Source organism: Brugia malayi (assembly GCF_000002995.4).
Source record: "Brugia malayi strain FR3 genome assembly, contig: Bm_v4_ChrX_scaffold_001, whole genome shotgun sequence".
Taxonomy (NCBI): domain Eukaryota; kingdom Metazoa; phylum Nematoda; class Chromadorea; order Rhabditida; family Onchocercidae; genus Brugia; species Brugia malayi.
Window position 1 is genome coordinate 13,669,765 of NW_025062479.1, and position 21,005 is coordinate 13,690,769.

Here is a 21,005-nt window from a genome sequence, read left to right on the forward strand (position 1 = left end):
GACAAGAATTAAATACTGTTATGCAAATTCAAGAAGTTACATTGATAAGGAATCCAGATTTAATTTATTTAAAGTTATTATTTTAGATCATTTCAGAGCCAAATATTCCGATTTTCTGAAAGTAATAATACTTCAATGAATAATCTCTATTTAAACTGTTTGCATAATAAGTGTTTCTTTACTACAAAGTACTTTGGAAATAAGATTTTATTATGGAAATCTCTTAAAATTTTGGAAAGTTATAGCAGATAATAAAATGTAATGAATTCGTAAAAAATATTCAGGTTGTAGAAGTGGGATATTATACCTAATTTATGCTCTAAAATTAATTTTAACATCGAAAAACATGTCAAAATATTCCACAATTTAACTGTAGTACTGCAAAACATTTTATTGGGGAGAAAGTATTTGCTATGGAATATATACCCGACAACAATGAACATACGAATAGGAACAGAAAAATTTCTTAATATTTCTAGAAAGAAAAACCAGAATATATTATAAAATATGAATGGATAATAATAGTAAGAGTAATATAGTAGTCACAATAATAATGATAATGGTAATAATTAATCTAACAATGATAATAATAAAATAATGGTAATAATATAATAATAATAATCTGCTTATAAAATAATTTTTTTGTTTATTAAAAAAAACAAAAAGGATTAAATAGATGAAAAAGACATGAAATTGTTTCTTTTTCCACAGAAATTTAATAACAAAAAATTTACATTCACGTTTTCAATTTGCTTCTTCCTAATGCAGCATAAAAGTACTATTTGTAAAATGTTCCTAATTTGTATTAAATATCAGTATGATTTATTTGCTTCCTCTTATTCCTTTGATTTATTTGCTTTCTCATTTCTCAAAATATTCTAACATCAAATAATTTAGACTTAAATATAAAACCTTATTTAAAACCCGCAAAATTTGTGCTAAAATATTTGGAAGTATAAAATTAAAAAAGAAAGATTAAATTCTTAGACCGCCAACATCATCATTATAATGCTCAATACGATGAATATTACGTGTCCGAAATAAACTGCACAATTCATCTACCAATGTTTCATGACGAAATGATACACGAATATCAGGTACGTTAGTACGTGAAATATCATTTCCCAATACACCTTCCTCTTTATAATTTGGTCCTAACCAGTGTACTTTCACCTAAAATTCATTTTTTTTTTTTGTTTTTTTTTTTTTTTTTATGACCAGAAATCATAAATTATTCAAATGATGGAAATAACAAAATTAAAATGTAAAAAAAAAAAAGAAAACTTGGAAATATCTAGGATGACAAGCTTGCCTTATCCTCAAAACCACTTTGTAATACACTATTTCGAGCTAATTCACACATATCACAACTGCTGAGTTTCCAAACTTGCGCAGCAATGCTATATTCTTCCATTAGCGCTTCCTAAATGAATAACTGACAGTCATTTTTATAATATCATTTAAAATGATAAAATTATTTCTTAGAATTTTAGGCTGTAATTTAACTCCATATCGTTTTGCATTCATTTAATAAAGAAAGAAGAAAAAGAGGTAAAAAGGAAATTATAAAATTTGAAATAAATATTTGCCTTGGTAAAATGAAACTGCAAAGGATCATCTGTTGATAGTGATACATTTAGGCCTTTCATATGAAATTCTGGTAATGGATTTCGATGATAACTGATAAATAATGAATTATTACTAAGTGGTGACATTGCAATTCCAATTTGCGATAGATAAAATAAATACTGTAAAACAGGTACCTGGAATTTTTTTTTTTTTTCGAAACAAAGTGAGTTATGAACAAAAAAATCAATTTTGAATTCTAAAACTTAAAAATATGAAGCAATAGCTAACTTTACGAAGTAATAGACCATGTGCAATGCTTTCAGATGTCAAATAACCCGTGACAAGATGGCTTACGTGTCCAGCTTCACCACAATGTGGTCGTAGTGAAAAGGTATTTAAGCCACGTTCTCTAAAATAGCTCATTCTTAGATTAAAACTTTGATTAACTCAGTTTATTGAGCTAAAAAAGTACGAAAAATTCTGTATGATGAGGATAGAAAAAATACACCACCATTCAATAGAAAGAAAGAGAGGGGAGAGAGAGAAAAGAAGCCAAGAATAAATGAAATAAGAGCTAATCTGAAGAATAAATGAAATAAATAGCTTAAATTAGTAATAGCTGAAATTTTGGAAAGGATAATTTGAGCTTTTGAAAACTATTAAAATGAAAAAAAATCCCACTTGAAGAATTATGGCAGAAATAAGAATATATATATATACTAACGTTTTGGTTTACAATAGAAATAAAATAAATTAACAAGAAAAAAAGTAGCTTACCGTCTTAATGCATTGAGTGCTACTAAATTTGCATACATATAAAATAAATAATAGTCATATGATGGATTTTCAGCATCGCAGTAATCTTTCGGCTCCGGTGTTAAGCGATCAAACTGCAATATTAGAAAACACTTTAACCCAATTTTACATATTTCAATAATTTTGTTTCTTATAACATTCCTATTTCATCCCATCGTTTCTTTAGGTTCAAATGAAAGAGGTTGTAATTAGCTGGAAAAAAAAACTGCAATTATAGTTATGTTTAATTACAGAAAATTAAACAACAAATAAAATAGTAATAAAGAAAGACAATGACAAATATCAAATGTACATTTCATATGACTTCATTGAGATGAATTTTAAAATTAAGTAATTAATATTTATCGCATTCTCATTAAAGAAATAAAACATAACATTAAAAGATATTATTTTATGACAAAATAAGTTAGGCATAGAATAAATAGCACTATAAATTGGTTTTTGATTATCAATTTTTTTTCCAACGTATCGTTTACTTACTTTTATATGTTCAAGTTTACTTTCATCATCGACAGAATCAATGCCAGAAATTTGCTGCAAAAATCGGAAAAGATGTGGATGAGACTCTGGATTATTAGTCACTTCAAAAAGTGGTGTAAAAATATTATCCAACATTTCATCGAAATTTCTGACCATTTTCTTTGAGCGATAAACATCACTAAAATATGTTTAAGCACTAAGAATTTAATCCAGAATTTTGCAAAAAAACTAGAAAATACAGAAGATTATAAGTTAAGTTTTTTTTTTTTTTTTGTGATTTAATTTTTGAATATCTGCTCCTCTAATTTATTATAATAAAAGTTAGAATATGCTTTATTTAAATTAATAAGATAATAAGAAGCAGTAAAAACAAACTATAAACGAGGTATCTGAATTAACCATCGTGCATTCACTGAATAAACATCATTTTCAATTGCCCATTTAGCCAACTTATCCCATTCCTCTTTATTATGTCCATAAATTGACAAGCGTGGTTCAGCATGTTGATACTTACTATCTTCCAAATCAGATAAAACCTCCTCAAACAATATTTAAACTCATACCTTTATAGACCAAAAATTTGAAAAACAATTTCTTTTTTTTTTTAAGAAAACATAAATTAAATTAAGATGTAAATTACTTAAAGCAAATTTCATGAATTACAAATATGAGAAAAAAAACTATGACAATTAACTTCATTGAATAACATTGAAAAATTATTAGGGTAAAATGGAAAATAACTCACTTTTAAAACATCAGCAAAATATTTCCCACCAACGTAGTTATCAGTTTTGATGAAAATTTCACGTAACGTACTTTCACCAACAGGATTATATTTGGTGTTAAATTTATCAAAACGATGAAAAGTATTTCGATCTGCATGCACATCTAACATATCAACTGATAAATCATAAGCACTAATGCCAAGACCTGATAAAAAATAAATAAATAGTGAAATGCGGAAAAGAAAAATGGATGATATTGTATCAATCTTATGAAAAAATACTTAGCATTTTAAAATACCATGCCTACTTCTTCATTATGTATAAAGATGAGACCAATAAATGTAAGCAAAAAATACTACTAAAAAAAAAAAAAAAAAATGGCTTCAAAAAGGGGAAAAAATTAACACTGAAATTACTGTTGTTTTTATTTAATATATAAATAAAAGAAAAATTATATCCTTAAATAAATATCTAAAGACTTAAAAGAGTATCAAATTAAAATTAAAAAAACCGCCAAATTTATGATAAGCAAGAATGTAAGCAACTAAAATCAAATTTGAAAGTAGTCAGAAGATTTTCCAAAAACAAACCCTCGAAAACTTGCTCCAAAGTAATTTTCATACCATTCTGAAAAAAAAGAGAAAAACTATTCTTCATAATGCAAACAAAGCAAAGAAATTTTAAAATCTCAGTTGCTTTAACTAAATCTTAACTTCATATCCCCTAAGTAATTTTAATTTGAAACCTTCCAGTTCAAAATATCATCTTAATTAAACTAAATGACCACGTATTAGCATATCAGTAATAGCTAACAAGAACTAGAGAAAAAAAATGAACCCTTTCCAAAACTACTGTATCCTTTTCTGTTTTCATCTTTTTTTTAATAAAACGTAGCAAATGTTTTTGATTCATCGAACTAGCAGCATGTATATGTGTATCAACCTGCAATTTTATTAAATTAAATTCATTAGTATTGATTAAGAAAGGTATAAGAAAGGTAAAAATTATAACTTTATGTGTTTATGACTTAATTTTCTAAACACTTGCCTTTCTAATATTATAAAAATCACGATGTGGCACAGATTTCTGTTCATGTTGCTCTCGAAGTTCATTCATCAATGTGTGTAATTGGAACTTATTTTGCAAGAAGCACAATCGTCGATAGCAAAAACTTTTTCTAAAAATGATAACTCTACATGAGATTATCATGGCTATCACTTATCAGATCGATTACAGCTTAGTAAAACCATAAGTGATAAGTAAATACAAATAATTATAGAATTATAATAGGAAGTAACAATTTATTATATTATTAATTGAAGCAGCTTTAATTCAAAAATAGAATGCCATTTATGAAAATCCTTTGAAAACTTTTTTTTTTTTTTTAAGAAAGAAATAGACTAATAATTAAAAAAGAAAACTGAGCCAATATTTTAATCCTTTAATTTCTTAAGTATCACATGATAATGAAATTTATAGCACTGTCTAATAAAATCAATCTGACAAAAATACCTTTTTTTTTAGGACACAAGAAAAAATCGTCGTTTTAAATGAGAGATAAAAAAAGAATTAAGAAATTTTAAGAACAGAATGTCTAAACAAAACGAAATTAGTTTTTACTTACAGCGGTCCATTTACAATCATTACTGAAAGCCTTTCTAAATCTCTTAAAAATTTCTCCTTTGAAATATATGCATGTCGAAACTGATGTGGTACTTCTTCATCTTTATCTAGAATTTCCACCTGCAATTTTCTTTTTTTCGTTGTTGTTGAAATCTTCAATTCTTCAAATATACCATTAATTAATTTGGCAGCAAAATTATACCTATTAAAAAAACCAAATAACTATTAATAATTTAAAGAAAAACAACTTACCATGCCACGATTTCGTTTCAATATATAAGTTTTTTCATATTTTGGTAATGGTATATTTAAACCCCAATGGTCTTCTGGTGGAAGAGGTGGATTATATGATGTTTGTGCAGCTGAAAATTAGAAAATTATTTCATTAGTTTCTTCACTGAATCAAACTTTTATCTTCAAAATGCATTAGTTAAAATAATTCAAATTAAATGCATGCAAGCAAAAGATAGGATTTCATCTAAATTTAGACGCCCAAATGAATAGTAAACGTGTAAAATATCTTGAATAATATTCCAAAAAATAAAAAAAAAAAGCCACAATAACCAGAAAATAAATTAATCGATGATTTGCATATTATGAAATGATTATTCAACATTTATGAATATTGCTATCATATAGCTCAATTAAATTTGCATATGAAATAAAAACATACTAGTTCATTCGGACATCTGAATAATAAGCTTAGGAAACCATCGCTTTAAGAATGATATATCTAACAGAAATGCATTCCAGTGAAGAAAAAGTAAAATTACAACAAACTGTTAATATAAAAGGAAATAAAACATTACTCGCCACTGGTCAATAGTATTTGGTCAAATTTAGCATATTCTTTTATATCAATAATTTGTTTTTTAAACATTTTGTAATTTATCAATCAGTCTTCATGGCATATAAATAACAAAAGTTGGCTAATATCAAAATATGAAGATGACGCATTTCTAAATTCAAAATTATTTTAGACAAATATACCATCAAAAGTATTACTGCTATTGTACCACGAAAAATGGTAAATCTAAGTTCCTAGTTTCTTTAAAATTTTTTTTTATTACATCCTAGTTTCTTTAAATTTAAACAAACTAAGGTAAGCAATATAACATCAAAAAGTGCACACTGAATTCACCAGACAAGAGTCATTGTGAGTGTAATTTAAAAAAAAATTAATATTATAAAACAGGAAAAGTTGAATGAGATAAAGGACAAAAAGCAATTTCAAAATTTTAGATGAAAAAAAGAATCAAAGAAAAAAGATAAAATTTGAAAAAAAACAAAAACAATTATTATTAAAAGATTTGCTAAACTATAAACTGTAATAAGTCAAATTTAATGAGAAGAAAAACAGCGAGTTAGTTCAAAAATACTACTCTAAAACACACTTTTCTAGTACAAAACTCTAAATGTTATCCTAACATATTAAAACTTTAATGTTATGATATCATATAAATAACTCACTTTTTTTCTTCCTTTCCTTCTTCAATCTTTCCTTTTATTTTTCTTGCTATTTTTGTTAGGTAATTTTATTTGTTTTAATTTAGATACATAATAATCCATTCCTATATTGTTTTCGTTAAAAATACAAGAAAAATAATATTTGACGTTTTGTTCTCAAGAAAATAATAATCTATATTTATAGATATAAATCGACTGAACAAAGGATTTGATCCGAAATTTAAAAAAAAAAAAAAAAAGAAAAGAAAAAGAAAAAAAGATTGCAATTTATATGTTAGCCAAAAAAAAACCCCAATTCATGCTGTTACTTCTTATAAATCACTAAAATCTTTTTTATTTTTCTAACCTAAATTATATTTATTACCTTCCGGATGCCTCTCCTTATCCAATGCTGCTGACATAGCATCTTTTGAGACGTCATGTGAAGACTCTTAAAATTTGCAAAAACTTAAAAAAAAAAAAGAAAAGGAAAAGAAAAAATTTAATAGTGCTAATCATATTAATAGCAGTAACAAGAAAACAATTATAAAAAATGATAAGAAAGTACATTACAACCAATAATTAAGAAATTCAATTGTAAAGCAACTATATTATAAGAAAAAAAAAAAGAAAGAAAAATTAAAAGCAATATCGAAATAAAGAACAAGATGAGGGAGAAAGGAAAAGAGAATGAAATAAGATCTAAACTAATTAAAAAAAACCTACATAAAATTCCAGCTGAATTTTGCAATTGAACATGACAGCATAAATTGTAATGCATTTGAAAAAAAAAAAAAAAAAAAAAGAACTGAATCATTATCTTTTTAAAAAGAAAAGAATAAGTAGTTGATGCAATTGAAGTGTTTTTTAAAAATTGACTAAAGCTTTGGTTTATTAGTTGCATCATTTTCCCTCACTCTTAAATATCTAATTATGATATAATGAAAGCTCTACAATTTAAAACTTAAAACTATGTGATTTGCTGTTAAACGATTATACATAAACAGCTGACTTGTATGAACTTCAAAAAAGAAAAACTTTTTTATAAATTACAGCGTATGAAATAAATCTAAACGCAGGGAAATTACAAAGCTTAAAAAGTAAACGGTGTGCTCTTAACAAAATGAATTTATATGCGTCTTAGGTTTGAAAAAAAAGTATGTATATATAATAATATTATTACAAAACAAACTCATTTCGATGTTTTTTCGTCGATATTTTGGCAAATTTTTCGGATAGTAACCAGCGAGAAAATTTTTGGTTGTTAACGGAAATTGATTTCCAATACGCTCCATATATTCCTTACGTAGCATCAGTGCTTCAGTTAATTCCCGGGCCGATTCTTTTAAATCTTCCAGTGGTACCTGAAAAAAGAAATTCAAGTTCATCCATTAATTTATACAGAAGCAAACTTCAACATTACAAGTAAATACACCTTACATTGCTAAATTTTCATTCTTCTTTCATATTTCATTCGCTTAAAACTGTCAACAACAACAAAAAAATCAAATATGGAAAATGAAATTTTGATAAGTAAAAAATAAAAAAATAGAGTTCTTTCTTTTTTTTAAATTTTAATCAAACCCCAGAAAGCTCTTCTCCGGTTACGGCCATTCGTTGATAATTAACATCAACAGCATCTCGGAATGTATACATTTCAACATGTTGTGGTGATCGAGCACGAAGCTCCAGATTTTCATCCATTCCATTTAACAATCCGAGTGAATTAATTTGTAGAAGTGAAGAATCACCATCATGTTGCGCTGATTCCATTCGAGCTCTACAAAATAAGAAACGAAAATAGTGATCATTAGTTTGATTTCTATTTCAAAGATGCATAGAAAATTTTACCCTCCATTTAAATTTTCAACATTATCAATTACTAATTTCAGATGTACAAGAAAAGCATTTTTGCTCTCATCTAAATAATTCATATTTCAATTGCAAATCTCAAGTTAATATTTTCATGTGTTTTAGTATATTTCAAATAATACTGCAACTACTATTAACGATTAGGTTTATATATACTAGTTAAGTATATAAAAAAGTATACTAATAATAATTATGTTAATAATATAATATTGATACTATAAAAAGAATGGTTATCAAGATAAAATCAGTAAAAATAGCAGTAATGATAATTAGATAGTATTAATAAGAAAAAATTCTATGTATGAATTCTGAATTGAGGATATTAAAATGACAAAATTTCAACAGCTTAAAATCTCCACTAGATTGTACATGAATTAATGCAAATTAGTGATGATCGAATTATCTTATTCTTTTCGTTTATCTTTTAGAAAAAGATATATATTATACTAACTCTCAAATTATGATTCAAAATGATCGTAATGGATAGAAGTGAAATGTTTAACGGTAATAATAAAATATCTATGAACAAGCATTCGAAATAATAAAGAAGCAAAAAATGGTAACAACGAGCAAAATGCACGATTAATATTAGATGATGGAAAAACGAAGAAACAGAAATGATGACGCAAATATATATAATTTAAACAGGTATAATTCATTCAACTCCTATAAAATGGTCAATTTATTTATTTGGGATATTATTTTAATCTAAGCATATTTTAGTTTAGAATGAATAATAAATTTAATCATTAAATATTTTTTCGGTGCAAAATTATTGAACACTTTGCATAAAATGTATGCAATTAAGAAATATATACATATAATAAAACATTTCAGATAAAACTAGATCAAAATTAATTAGATTAAAATAACAGTCATGCAATGCGCTAACAATGAATAGTGATTAGCAAATGGTTGACCTTAAAGATAATAAAAACATAAATTATTTAAAATAAGAAGGCACCATTTTGTACGATTGCATCTAGCATGCATATCACAACAATTGTAAGATGCAGTTGCACTAAACGATCGAAAAGTATCGCATTTTGTCCCATACAATATTTCACATTCATCGAAATATCATATAATAAAATCAAATTTAGTGCATTCATTCGTTTATTACACTATTATTGGCAATATCAGTTGAACAATGAAATAAAATTAAAAAAAAAAATTAACGAGTAAATTATGACTCACTGCAAAGAATGACGACGTAATTTTCCAGAATTTCGACACCTGTAAATTTAATTAACAAAGAGGTTAGTTTTGTTATTGTAACAAATATATGAATAATGATTACCTGCATGTTATCCACTTTACTTAATTTGTACAGTATATGGAAAAAAAAAAGCGAAAGGTTAATGAAGTTTAGAAAAAAGTGTAGCAGAATCTATATACTGATTTTTTCTTTTTTTTTTTTTTTTGCTCTTTGTTTTTATCAGCTTAAAAAAATTTGATGCTTTGAACAGATTATCAAACGAAGTTTAAGTTAACAGTTTTTAAATCATATTGATTATCAATAAGTATGCAGTTTCATGATACTATTAATAACAAAATGTCGCCATATTGAGGTCATTCAGAAAGATGTCCTATTGAAGCAATAATTGAGGTTAACCTGCTTAACTTACAATAATTTCTAGCAAATAAATTTCTTACAGATTGGAAAGTTGTAAAAATGGTAAATTAGTAATTAAATGACCGCCTTTTATTGAACCTTTTCTTGCATTCGATTGTAAAATTCGATACTAGCCTTTTGCTTCTTCAATACAAAGCTAGAACTAAAAACAAAACAATTCCAAGGTGATTTGAAAAGAAGTAAACTATATCGTTTAAAAACTAGTTTTTAGATTGCTTAAATTAGTTAAATTAGTGAGCTCTATTCATCTCTGACTTTATTAAATCCATCGTCTGGATTAAGTAGAAGCATTTTTTCCATCATCATTTGTTTGAGAAGTTTGTTCATTTGTATAAAGTTCCAAATAAAGTTAAAAATAAATAAGATACAAACAAGCAAAAAGAAAATGAACGAAATTTTCTTGCCATATTGATGAAATACTTTTAAACTGGTGAACTTAATTAGAGAAGCAAAAGTAACATATATTTCTGGACAGAAAAAGTGAACTTCTTAATGAAAGCATCACAAGAATAATTAATTCATAAGTATGCTAAGAGCTAGAAATACCTATTTGTAAGCTGTCGATGAATTGCATCTTTACTTTCTTTTACTTCAATCGGATATTGCGAAATTTCAAAAGGAGGTGAAACCATATGATGATCGGAATCTTCCATAAATCCTACTTGAAATGGACCACAATCGAGGACATCTGAATCGACTGTTTCTGTAAAAAAACTGTCTCTAGAAACAAAATCCGCAAAAATAAAATTTATCAAGCAAAGATATTATTTAAGACATTTGAATTATTGTTTAATAAATAAAGCTATATGCATATATAGAATAACTACTCACTAATTCGGCATTCTAATTTAATCATTCATTTATCAACTAATCTATCATTTACATACAGGTTATAATGTAGTAGAATTTTTGCTATGTTAATTAAAGAAAAAAAATTAACTAACTAGGTTAGACTGGATATCTAAGATTTATTTTTTTAATGTGCTAGAAAAAAAAGGACACACATACAGATTTCATTCTCATTAAAAAAAAATAAACAAAATACCATAATTTAACTACAATAAATAATACTTTCCTTAATGTAGCAAAATGAATAAAATAATTAATAACGATAATCTTAATGTTTCAAAAAAAAAAAAAAAAAAAACAGTAGTTGTAATATGAAGAAAATGAAAAAAAAAAAATAAACTTTTTTTTTCCTTCTGATAAAAATATATGAATGAAAATGAAATGAAATTAAAAACAAAAAATAAATAAATAAATAAAAAATAAACTTACTTAATGTATTAGCCAGAAATGATGTTAACTGTCCATCCATTGTTTGTGATAATTTTGAAATATCTTGTGATGACTGTTGTTGTTGCTGTTGTGTGCTAACAATCTCTTCCGAGAATTGATCACAAATTGTTGCTTTTTCTTCTGCTACTATTGTTGTTGTTACTGCTGTTGCTGCTACTGCTACACTATCATCATTATCAACAACAACATTATCAATATTATCACTATCATCATCAACATTACTATCATCATTACTACTATTATTATCAATAATAGTATTATTTGCAATAAGAAATATATTAGTATCAGCTGTAGAAGGCGAGAAAAAATTGACTGATGGTGGTGTGCCAAATAAACCACTTAGGGGACATTTCCGATGTGCTGATGACATTTATCAACCACTGTCTATTGATCAATAATAATCACAGAATATTCAATCGTTTAATATGCCTTTGCTGTAATAATAAATTACAAATGTAATTTTAATTTAGTTAACGAATGCATATTACATCAATGAATTTTAAGCGTTAATTTCGCTATCAATCGATTTGTAGCAAAAATGAACGAGGTCGAACATTACATTAATGGTAATAGTGCAATTAAAGGAAAAATTATTGATTAAATAATTTGCTGAATAATTTACCTGTATACTCCATCTTAATTATTGTATTACTTTCACTCTCTTTTTTTTGCTCAGAAGAATTGATGAAATTAAAAATGGAGGGACACTGCGACATGCCTAAATATGATTGAAAGAATGAGAGAGAGAGAAAGAAAGAAGGAGAGAGAGAATGGAAATAATGGAGAGAGTGGAAAAGCGAGGGAGAAAGAGGGAGAAAGAGAGAGAAAGAATTATAGAAATTAATGATGAAAACGACAAAAACAACAATAACAACGGTGACAATAACGAAGATGAAATTTGAAAAATGGAAAGAAGACAAATCTGCTATAATGAACCGAAAGTAATATTATTCGCTTATTCCTTCTTTACTGGTTAAATCTTTTTCACTTAGACTAATTGTGAAAATACTTTTTTTCGATTGTGAAAAATAGTATTTTCGATGAGAAAATTAAGTATGAATGTACAAATAATGAAATTATCTTCCTCCGATCAAATTACTAAGAAGTAAGTTAAGCAAGCAAACCTGATCTGATTAATATTCGCTACACGAATTAAGCAAGCAGGTCTGATCTGATTTAAAACAAGCAAGCAGATGTGATTTGATTGATATTTGATGAAACTATTATGCAAGATAAGCAAGCAGATGTGATCTGGCTGGTATCTGGTCAAATTACTACGGGAATCCGTGACTAATTGTTATTGCATATTTCTTTATCGTAACAATGAGCTGTATAACTGTCACTCATGTCAATGACCCTATTTTCAATGATGATCTGTTCCAGAAGTACACATCAATCCATTATCCTGTCAATCATTAGTCATCACCGATGCTGTTTTATTCGTACACATTGAATTAGATCAATTTCATAAGTTAACATTAGCTGACAAATACATTTGTAAACATTTCTTCTTAGTCCAAAATTATTAATTTTTTCTTTTTAAACTGTGCAATGTGATGGCTAATTACTTTTGTTATAAAAATTTATCAGCCATTTCTTATCATCTTATTAAAATCATTTCAATTAAAATATTTAGAACGATGACATGTGATAATTTGTCAAGTATTATATTATGTTAAAGAAAGCTATAACTTTAAAATAAAATATTGCTTAGCTAAAATCTATAATACTGGAATCACTAATATGTGTTCTTGTCCTTACTTTAATTTCTTTGAAATTTTTATAATGTAGCCTAGTTTACTCTAGTCCAGTTTTGTCTAATTTATTAACTATTTATTTATTTATAGTTATCATATAATAAGTATATATATAACTAGTGGGTATTAAACATTTTCTGATTTAAAATTTACTCTACTAAGATGTTGGTTGATTTTTACAGATGAATAAGATGAATATTGGACATATTTCCCTGATGAATTTTCATCATTTGTCCTATGACTTCTTGACACTGCTTTTATCATTATTTATACCTATAGCACTTCATTATTAAATATTATTTGGATTATTGCAAAAAGAGAATAAAAACAAGAAAAGATTGATTATAATATATCAGCATCAGCAAAAATGAAACTTCATAAAATGAAAAAACGAAATTAAAATCTGATGCAAAACATTTCAAAGTTTTCAATTCAGTCGAAAATTACAGTTTTATCGATTTACAATGTTTTATTTCGTTTTTTTTTTTTTTTTTTTTTTTTTAATGACGGCTTTTTATGGCATGCGCTAAAATTATAAATATATGGAAAAAAATTATGCAATGTCTTAGAATTGGAAAGTTAATTAGATGTTATAATATTGAAAAGTCATATTTTAGAATTTTAATTATTTACTATTTGCATTTAAGCGATAAAATTACTGTTAATAATAAAAGTAGGCCTTATAACAAATGAGTAAGTTTAAAGCAAATTCCATGGAAAATCAAACATAGTAAAAAAGTTTATTAAACAAATTAATTTGAAAACAAAGTTACAATTAATCATTATAGCTCTTAATCATTTCTAATTACACTAAAAACCACTGAAAAAAATTTTCACAAATAAATACAAACTAAATTAAAATTGGAAAAAAGAAAAAACGGAAATTTCAAACAACAAAAAATCGTTCAACAACTGCCACACAACAAATTTACCAAAAAAAAGGAACGATAAAAAGCATTTTGTAGAAAAAATGATGGAACAATTCTTTTGCAAATTCGGACGCAAAAAAAAAAAGTTGTGAAATTACATTTTGCAAAAAAAAAAGAGTTTTCATTCTGTCCCTCGTTTCTTTTTCGCTTTTCTTTTACCGTTTCTTTCATCCTTCCTGTTATCAAATCATTGATAAATTAAATTTTGCAAATGATAATCGTTAGATCAAAAAGAAAAAATCTTTAATTGATAGGAAATAACATTTTATTAAATTAAATTGTAGGTTATATCAATTAAATTATTGGAAATAAATTTTTTTGGAAAGAAAATCCTGAATGTTTTTAATTATTAATATAAAATTATGATATAAATTAATTTCTGTTTAAAATTATTGAAAACTAACAATTATTTTATAAATAAGTGATTTATACTATATGTTTCAATTTATTTTACTGAAATATCAGATTTGGCTTATTTTAATTTTTTCTATTTCTGCGTTTTTCCAATAAAAATTAGTTCTTTTTTTTTTAATTTTATCAATTTATTGTTACTGAATTGTTTTTTTTATTGTAAACAAAATTGCTATTAGTTATAGCATATTGCGCTATTGCATCAAATTTTTAAATAAATTTTACTCTTCAAATCAGTGATTAATAATAATCCTTCGTTCCTGTAATTTTAGATCAATCGAAATAACTGCATAAAAAGAGACAGATGGAAAGGAAGACGGAGATAGGAAAATACTGTTTTTTTTTTTTTAAGAAAAGGCCTAAAGTTTAAAAAAAACATTAAAAAAAACTTTCGATATGTTTTGAAAAGAAAAATTAGATTTAAACAAAATTGCTGAGTTGTGCAGAAATGATATTAGACGACAATAAAATGCAATTGAAGGAGTAGAAAGACGAAAGAAGAAAGAAAATTAAAAGGAAAAGGAAAAAGATAAAAAAAGCGAAAGGATTTGTCTTTGATGTAACAATCACATTGGAAATAAAAGTTCATTTTCCTTTAGCAGTTTATCCCAACTATAAATTGTCCTTGTTGTCATCGTTGTTCCCTAGCAACAATGAATAGCATGTTATGATAATAATAATATATGAATGTGAAGACAAATGCATATTATTCTCATATGACAAGTGATTTAGAATTTTGTTTTAAATGGTGATTATTTTATTGATAATAATAGTATTTTTATATGTAATAACAACAATAATTATGATAATTTATTAATGTTATATTTAATATTATTGATAAATTGGAGTGAAATTTTTTTTTCGAAAAAAATATAATTATATGTAATAATCAATTAAACTAATATAAAATTATCACTAGACCTTAAGCTTGCCTTTAAATGATTAGAAATTTTGAATTAATAATGAATGAGAATAATGTTATAATTTTAATTTGAGGGAATATTACTTGTTAAATGTTAAATATTAAAATTAAGCAATAAACGGAAAAATCGCGTTGAAAAAAAGAATTTGAAATGAAATAAATTTATTTGACTATCTTTGTAAGTGCAGTATTTTTCCCATTTTTTCATTGCCCTATAAATTTTCCTTCTTTTTCCTCTTTTTTCTACCTTAATGAAGTTCATTAATTATCAATGGCATTTCAGAAAATGAAAGTGAAATTCCAATACTTCTTAAATATCGAACTTTTGCACAAACGAAGAATAATCTATAAGTACATAAATGATTAAATAAAATGTAAATAGTTATTTCGAAAAAAAAAAATTATTTGTGAAGGAGAAAGAGGAGATTGTGAAAAATGAAAAATGGATGAAATCTGAAGATCTTAGAGAAGAGATGACACAAAAAAAGAAAAAAGCAAAAAATAAATAAGGAAAGAAAGAAAAAAGAAGCGAAACAAAACAAGACGAAATGAAACAAAAAAAAAAAAAAAATCGAAGTGGTAGATGTTCGGATAAATTTTGATAAACAATTTAAGCATTGTGGAATTCTCTCAGTCTTTTCTATCAATGTATTGTAAATAAAATGAATGTAAAATATGCAAAAATCTTTAAAATATAAAAATAATTCTATCAATAAAATTAAACAAAAGAAAATTAATAATATAAAAGCTAACATTTATGCATTAAATTTTAATCAGCACTTTGAATTGATCAAATTAAGTGTTTGTTTCTTTTTTCTTTTTTTTTTTTCTCTTTCCTTTCACAAATATTATTCATTTATTATTTGCATTATTTATTTCCTCGATATTTTTAGCAAATTAAAAAAAAAAAAAAAAATGATATTATTTAAAATATCATCAATTTGATAAATTATATGGTATTAAATTGCATGATCTGGAAATAAATAATTTATCGATTTGCATTGAAATAGATTGGAAAAGCTATCACCAAATAAATATTGTCTTTTACTTATTCTTTTATTTTTTTAAGCTTTTATTTAAGCATTTATTTTTTACACGCATAATCTTAAGCTTTTATAGAAGCTTTTATTGTCTTCTGCTAATCACTTCATTACAATTATTATATTTTGCTTATTCAAATGATTGAAGTGCGCAATTTCATCTATTAATTTCCAATATTTTGGATTAAAAAACATTCCTTACATTTCATTAAAATGTCTTGGTTTCAGGCAGAAAACAAAATAAAATAAGAAAAGAAAAAGAAAAGGGGAAAAGGAAACGATGAAAAATATTGCTATCTTCTACTTTCATATAATTTTTTTACTAAGCGTAAGTTTAAATGAAAAATTTTCTTACAATCAAAAAATTATCAAAATTTGTTCTCAAATAATTAATTAATCTTAAATAATTACATTATTGATGATACATGCATAATCGGATTAAAAGTTAGGTATAATAAATTTTACAATGAAATTATTAATTAAGAACTATCAAAAGATTTAAAAATTTTTCATTGTTCATTTTTTTAAGAAATAACTTTTTATTAGAATTCAGTTCATTTTATAGTTTAAAAAAATCTTAAAATTAATTATAACGAAAATCTCTCGAATTCTACAGCAAAAAATGATACCTTAATTTATTCTTTTAACATTATTAACATAAGTGCACGTGTTGTTCCATAATTAATTTTAGTAAACATAAAATTTACCAATGAATTTTGCCCATTACTTTCTTTCATTCTTTCTCTCTTCCTTTCACTCTTCCTTTTCCCCATTCTCTGTATGCATTCTCTTTTTTTGAGAGAAAGAGAGAAGTGAATTCACCTGTTTTAAAGATCTCATATGCCGTCAAATATATCAAAGGTCCTAAAGGTCCACGAGGCGATCCTGGGCCACCAGGTAAACCAGGTGTTGTAGGACCTAAAGGTCCTCAAGGAATGACCGGAAAACCGGGCATGAAAGGCCCTCGAGGTCCAAAGGGCAATCCCGACAAGGTGAACTGATCTTAAGGTAAGCATACTTTCACTGATCCTCATAATCCTCTTAATCACTGATGAAAAAAAAAAAACAATAATAAAAGAAAAAACAATTTCAGGAAATGAAATTTTCATCCTCCTTTCAAAAAATAAAGAATAAAAAAAGGAGAAACTTCTATTTGATTTTTCACAAGAAATGCACAAAAATCGGTTTCCATTTTTTTTCTGATCATCATAAAGTAAAGTATTGACTGCTAATTTAGTAATGTTATCAGTGTTATCAAACATACATCGTTAATTATTTTTTTCTTCAAAAAATCTTTTTTTTTTTTTTTTTCAGGAACAGAAAGAAATAAGCTAATAACAGCCAATGGAAATAGAATTTTAATAAGTTTTATGATATTATTGTCAGCATTTATTCATATCTTTTGCTAATAATTTTTTTTTCTATTATTATGAAATAATGGTTATCCACAAATAAAAATTCATCTAATCGTTGTAATCTAATTAATGAAGCCAGAAAAGAGCGAAATTTTAGTAATTTCGTAATACTTATATAATTTTTCTTTTTTTTTTAATAACTCTTATTTTCTTAATATAGTTATTTCTTTCACTTTAACAATTTTAATAACTTTTATGCTATTATCAATTAATATCAATTTCTTCTTCTTTTGCTTCCAATTTTTTCTTTTTTTTTGTCATCAAATATTATCGATTGATAAGGAACCGCTACAACAGATCATAATAATTACTTGACTCCTTTCCCATGATGATTGCTTTTCCTTTCTCAATGTCACTACTCACTCAAAAAATCGGTCATTTCAACTTGTTGTTCCAAACATCTTTGTTCTGTTAAAGGATCAGTTCGAATTTACTCATCATTTTTTCAAATACTTTTATTGCACAAATTAAATTAATTCATTCGTGTATTGTAACAGTAATGTTAGCTGTCCTAGCACATGTGTTAAAAACGGAAAAACGGAACCAAATCAGTTTTCATAATTTTAATACAAACCGTTTCCCACTGAACAACTTTTATTAGTTTAATAAGCAAATGTCGTAGGAAAAAAAATTATGCATCGATAATACAGCAAGAAGTTTCCTTCAAACATTCTCATCTTTTTCGATAACAAGAAATTTGCATTCCGGTATTCACTTGTTACCTTCCTCTCTCTCAAACAATCGTTTTTTTTTTTTTTTTTTTTCAATTTTTATTTTATCGTTAATTATTATCATATCATAACATTATATGACTTAATACCCAACAGCAAAAGTTGATAATTTTAAAATTAATAAGCAATCAAGTGATTCAGACGAATAATCATTTCACAAAGATCAAACGAATGAAATTGACCCGAGATGAATAATAAGTAAAAGTGATACCACCATTGTGAATACACCTGAAATATTGATGTTTTCTACAAATTGTACTTTAATAACGCAGCAATAATTTCAGACTATTCGGCTCTCTAATTTTCAGTTTTTTAATGGGATCGAATGAAACCATCAACAGATGAAAGGCAAAATTGTTATTTTTCTGCTTTTGTAAAGTTTAGACAAACCATATGATAGTGGTATAGAGTGATCACCAGGAGGACCGGGATCACCTCTAGGCCCTTGTTTTCCACGTAGCCCAGGATCACCTCGAGGACCCTGAGGACCGCGTGGCCCAGGTGATCCTGGTGGTCCAACGTCACCATCATCTCCAATGAATTCTTTTGGTACAGAAGGAATACCTTCTGTAATGTTCGTTTGACCGGTTCCATTGCTGGGAATTACAAAATCTAGCGATCCGCTGATCTTCTCGGTGGTTTCTGGTGCAACATTAGTCACCACAATTTCAGATTCCATTAATTCGGTAACCCCTTCTGTAGTTACCCGATTCACCCAGGTGTTCTGACACGACGTCGGTTAATCGAATTATGTAATCTTCGGATTCACTGATCCGTTTTGTTGTTTCGGATGAGGTTTTGGTGGTCTGAGTTATAAAACCTTCTGGTTTTGTTGTTTCGGATGAGGTTTTGGTGGTCGATTTTTTCTGTTAGTTACCGGTTTTTTGTCGAAATTTTGGTTTCCCGTGCTTACTGGTGTATTGGTGTCTGCGATTTCAGATTCTACCGATTTGGTAATCTTTTTTCTAGTATCTGATTCGCCAACCTTTCCCGCTTCTGGAGATTCGATAACCGTTTCTGTGGTTTTTGAGGTTTCACTGATCTTTACTTCAGAGCGTTTATACCTCGAAATTTGCCGCTTCGTATCGAAAGCATTAAATTGCATAAAATGCTCAATAAGCATTGACATTTTATGAAAAGTTGTACGAGTGCAAAAGACAAAAGCAATACCAAATGAATTTGTATAGATGGTGTCTGTCAAAAGGTAATGTAATTATCTCCATAGTCAACTATTTCTATAGTTCGTACAACTTTTCATAAAATTTTATATATAGGACTTTGTTGAACAAAAATTTAAGAAATTAAATAGGAAATTTATTGGTTTCTTTATCAATTACCACTTGTATTTTTCAAAACCATCTTTATTGGAGGGGGAAATGGTCGAACTTTTAATTAAATGTTCTTTTAGGAACTTTGATGCAGAAGTTTGGAAGGAATGGTTTGGAGGAATTGTTGGGAAGATTTTTTCAACTGCCAGCTAAATTAAATGTAATTCATACCTGATGTGAGAGTATCAGTGATATCAGCCTACAAAATATCACTTATCAGTTGAAACAAAAATAAATGATAAATTTGAATAATAAATGATAGTGAAATCATTTTGAAACGAATTCTCACCTTTACCATCATCGCTATTAAAAGAGCGGTTATAATAATGGCAGAAGTTTGTTTCGTATCCTTTATTATTCTGCAATTTATTTCTGGTAAAATTGTTTAAAAAGAAAACTGAAATTAAAAAAAAGCTTGCAGAAAGCAAGTCCAATTTGAGAAAATCTCAGACGTATTCCTCATTTGACCATATGGCGCTTTCTGGAATTAACTTTTCGGATAACGGAAAGTTGAGATTTTGTCTAACTTTACTTATACAAGTCCTTGGCAACTAATGAAAAGGGAAAATATGTTGAAAATTTTAACAACCAGAATAGAAATTTTAAACTTTTACTGACTCGCACATTTCACAGGTAAAAAGCAATTTGGAAGATATTGGTTCCAGCAATAATATGCTGTAAATAAACATGTTTTCAATTAAAAGACTTAAACTCTTTCAAAAGATAAAGACAAGAGAAAATAGGAGATTTAATCTCACGGAATATCATGTTATGTCAAGTTCACTTTCCCCTTTATTTTTCCCCATCACTCTTACTTAATCTATCAAATAGGATTAGAATTTCATAGATTCAACAAATCCAACCTTTTGGCTTTACGTGAAAGCATCAAAATGATGTGCGATAGCATTTAGCATTGACTTAAAATGTCTGTTGCATGTTTAATGCAAAATGATGAATGCATGCCATGCAACAGTGATGTTTATAATTTTTTTCTTGCATTTGCAAA

The 21,005-nt window shown here is 26.4% G+C and overlaps 4 protein-coding genes across 6 annotated transcripts; 1 reads left to right on the top strand and 3 right to left on the bottom strand.

Moving 5' to 3' along the window:
- Positions 1-975: 975 nt before the first annotated feature.
- Bma-ampd-1 (adenosine monophosphate deaminase, putative) lies at positions 976-11,836 on the bottom strand (the record flags this gene model as incomplete). 3 transcript variants are annotated; one of them, XM_043074762.1, is made up of 18 exons in its annotated part: positions 976-1,173; positions 1,313-1,423; positions 1,590-1,763; positions 1,858-1,978; positions 2,347-2,459; positions 2,866-3,043; positions 3,241-3,404; positions 3,611-3,795; positions 4,181-4,217; positions 4,428-4,532; positions 4,638-4,767; positions 5,215-5,333; positions 5,466-5,575; positions 7,045-7,110; positions 7,852-8,023; positions 8,244-8,439; positions 10,714-10,870; positions 11,446-11,836. In XM_043074762.1, the coding sequence occupies 18 exons, from the start codon at positions 11,834-11,836 to the stop codon at positions 976-978; spliced, it is 2,727 nt and encodes a 908-aa protein (XP_042930696.1). The 3 variants fall into 3 exon arrangements, with proteins under 3 accessions (XP_042930696.1, XP_042930695.1, XP_042930694.1); XM_043074761.1 differs by lacking the exon at positions 7,045-7,110 and adding an exon at positions 9,729-9,767; XM_043074760.1 differs by lacking the exon at positions 7,045-7,110.
- Positions 11,837-16,805: 4,969 nt separating this feature from the next.
- Positions 16,806-17,855, top strand: Bm9031 (Uncharacterized protein; the record flags this gene model as incomplete). Its single annotated transcript, XM_043074763.1, has 4 exons — positions 16,806-16,853; positions 17,359-17,449; positions 17,518-17,533; positions 17,840-17,855. 4 exons carry the CDS (start codon positions 16,806-16,808, stop codon positions 17,853-17,855), a joined length of 171 nt encoding a protein of 56 aa, XP_042930697.1.
- Positions 17,856-18,834: 979 nt separating this feature from the next.
- On the bottom strand, positions 18,835-19,800 carry Bm9030 (tail component encoded by cryptic prophage, putative; the record flags this gene model as incomplete). The annotated part of the gene is made up of 3 exons (XM_043074764.1): positions 18,835-18,899; positions 19,062-19,395; positions 19,492-19,800. 3 exons carry the CDS (start codon positions 19,798-19,800, stop codon positions 18,835-18,837), a joined length of 708 nt encoding a protein of 235 aa, XP_042930698.1.
- A 353-nt stretch (positions 19,801-20,153) lies between these two features.
- On the bottom strand, positions 20,154-20,885 carry Bm9029 (Cell wall protein DAN4 precursor, putative; the record flags this gene model as incomplete). The annotated part of the gene is made up of 4 exons (XM_043074765.1): positions 20,154-20,198; positions 20,289-20,358; positions 20,618-20,674; positions 20,863-20,885. The coding sequence occupies 4 exons, from the start codon at positions 20,883-20,885 to the stop codon at positions 20,154-20,156; spliced, it is 195 nt and encodes a 64-aa protein (XP_042930699.1).
- Positions 20,886-21,005: the final 120 nt, after the last annotated feature.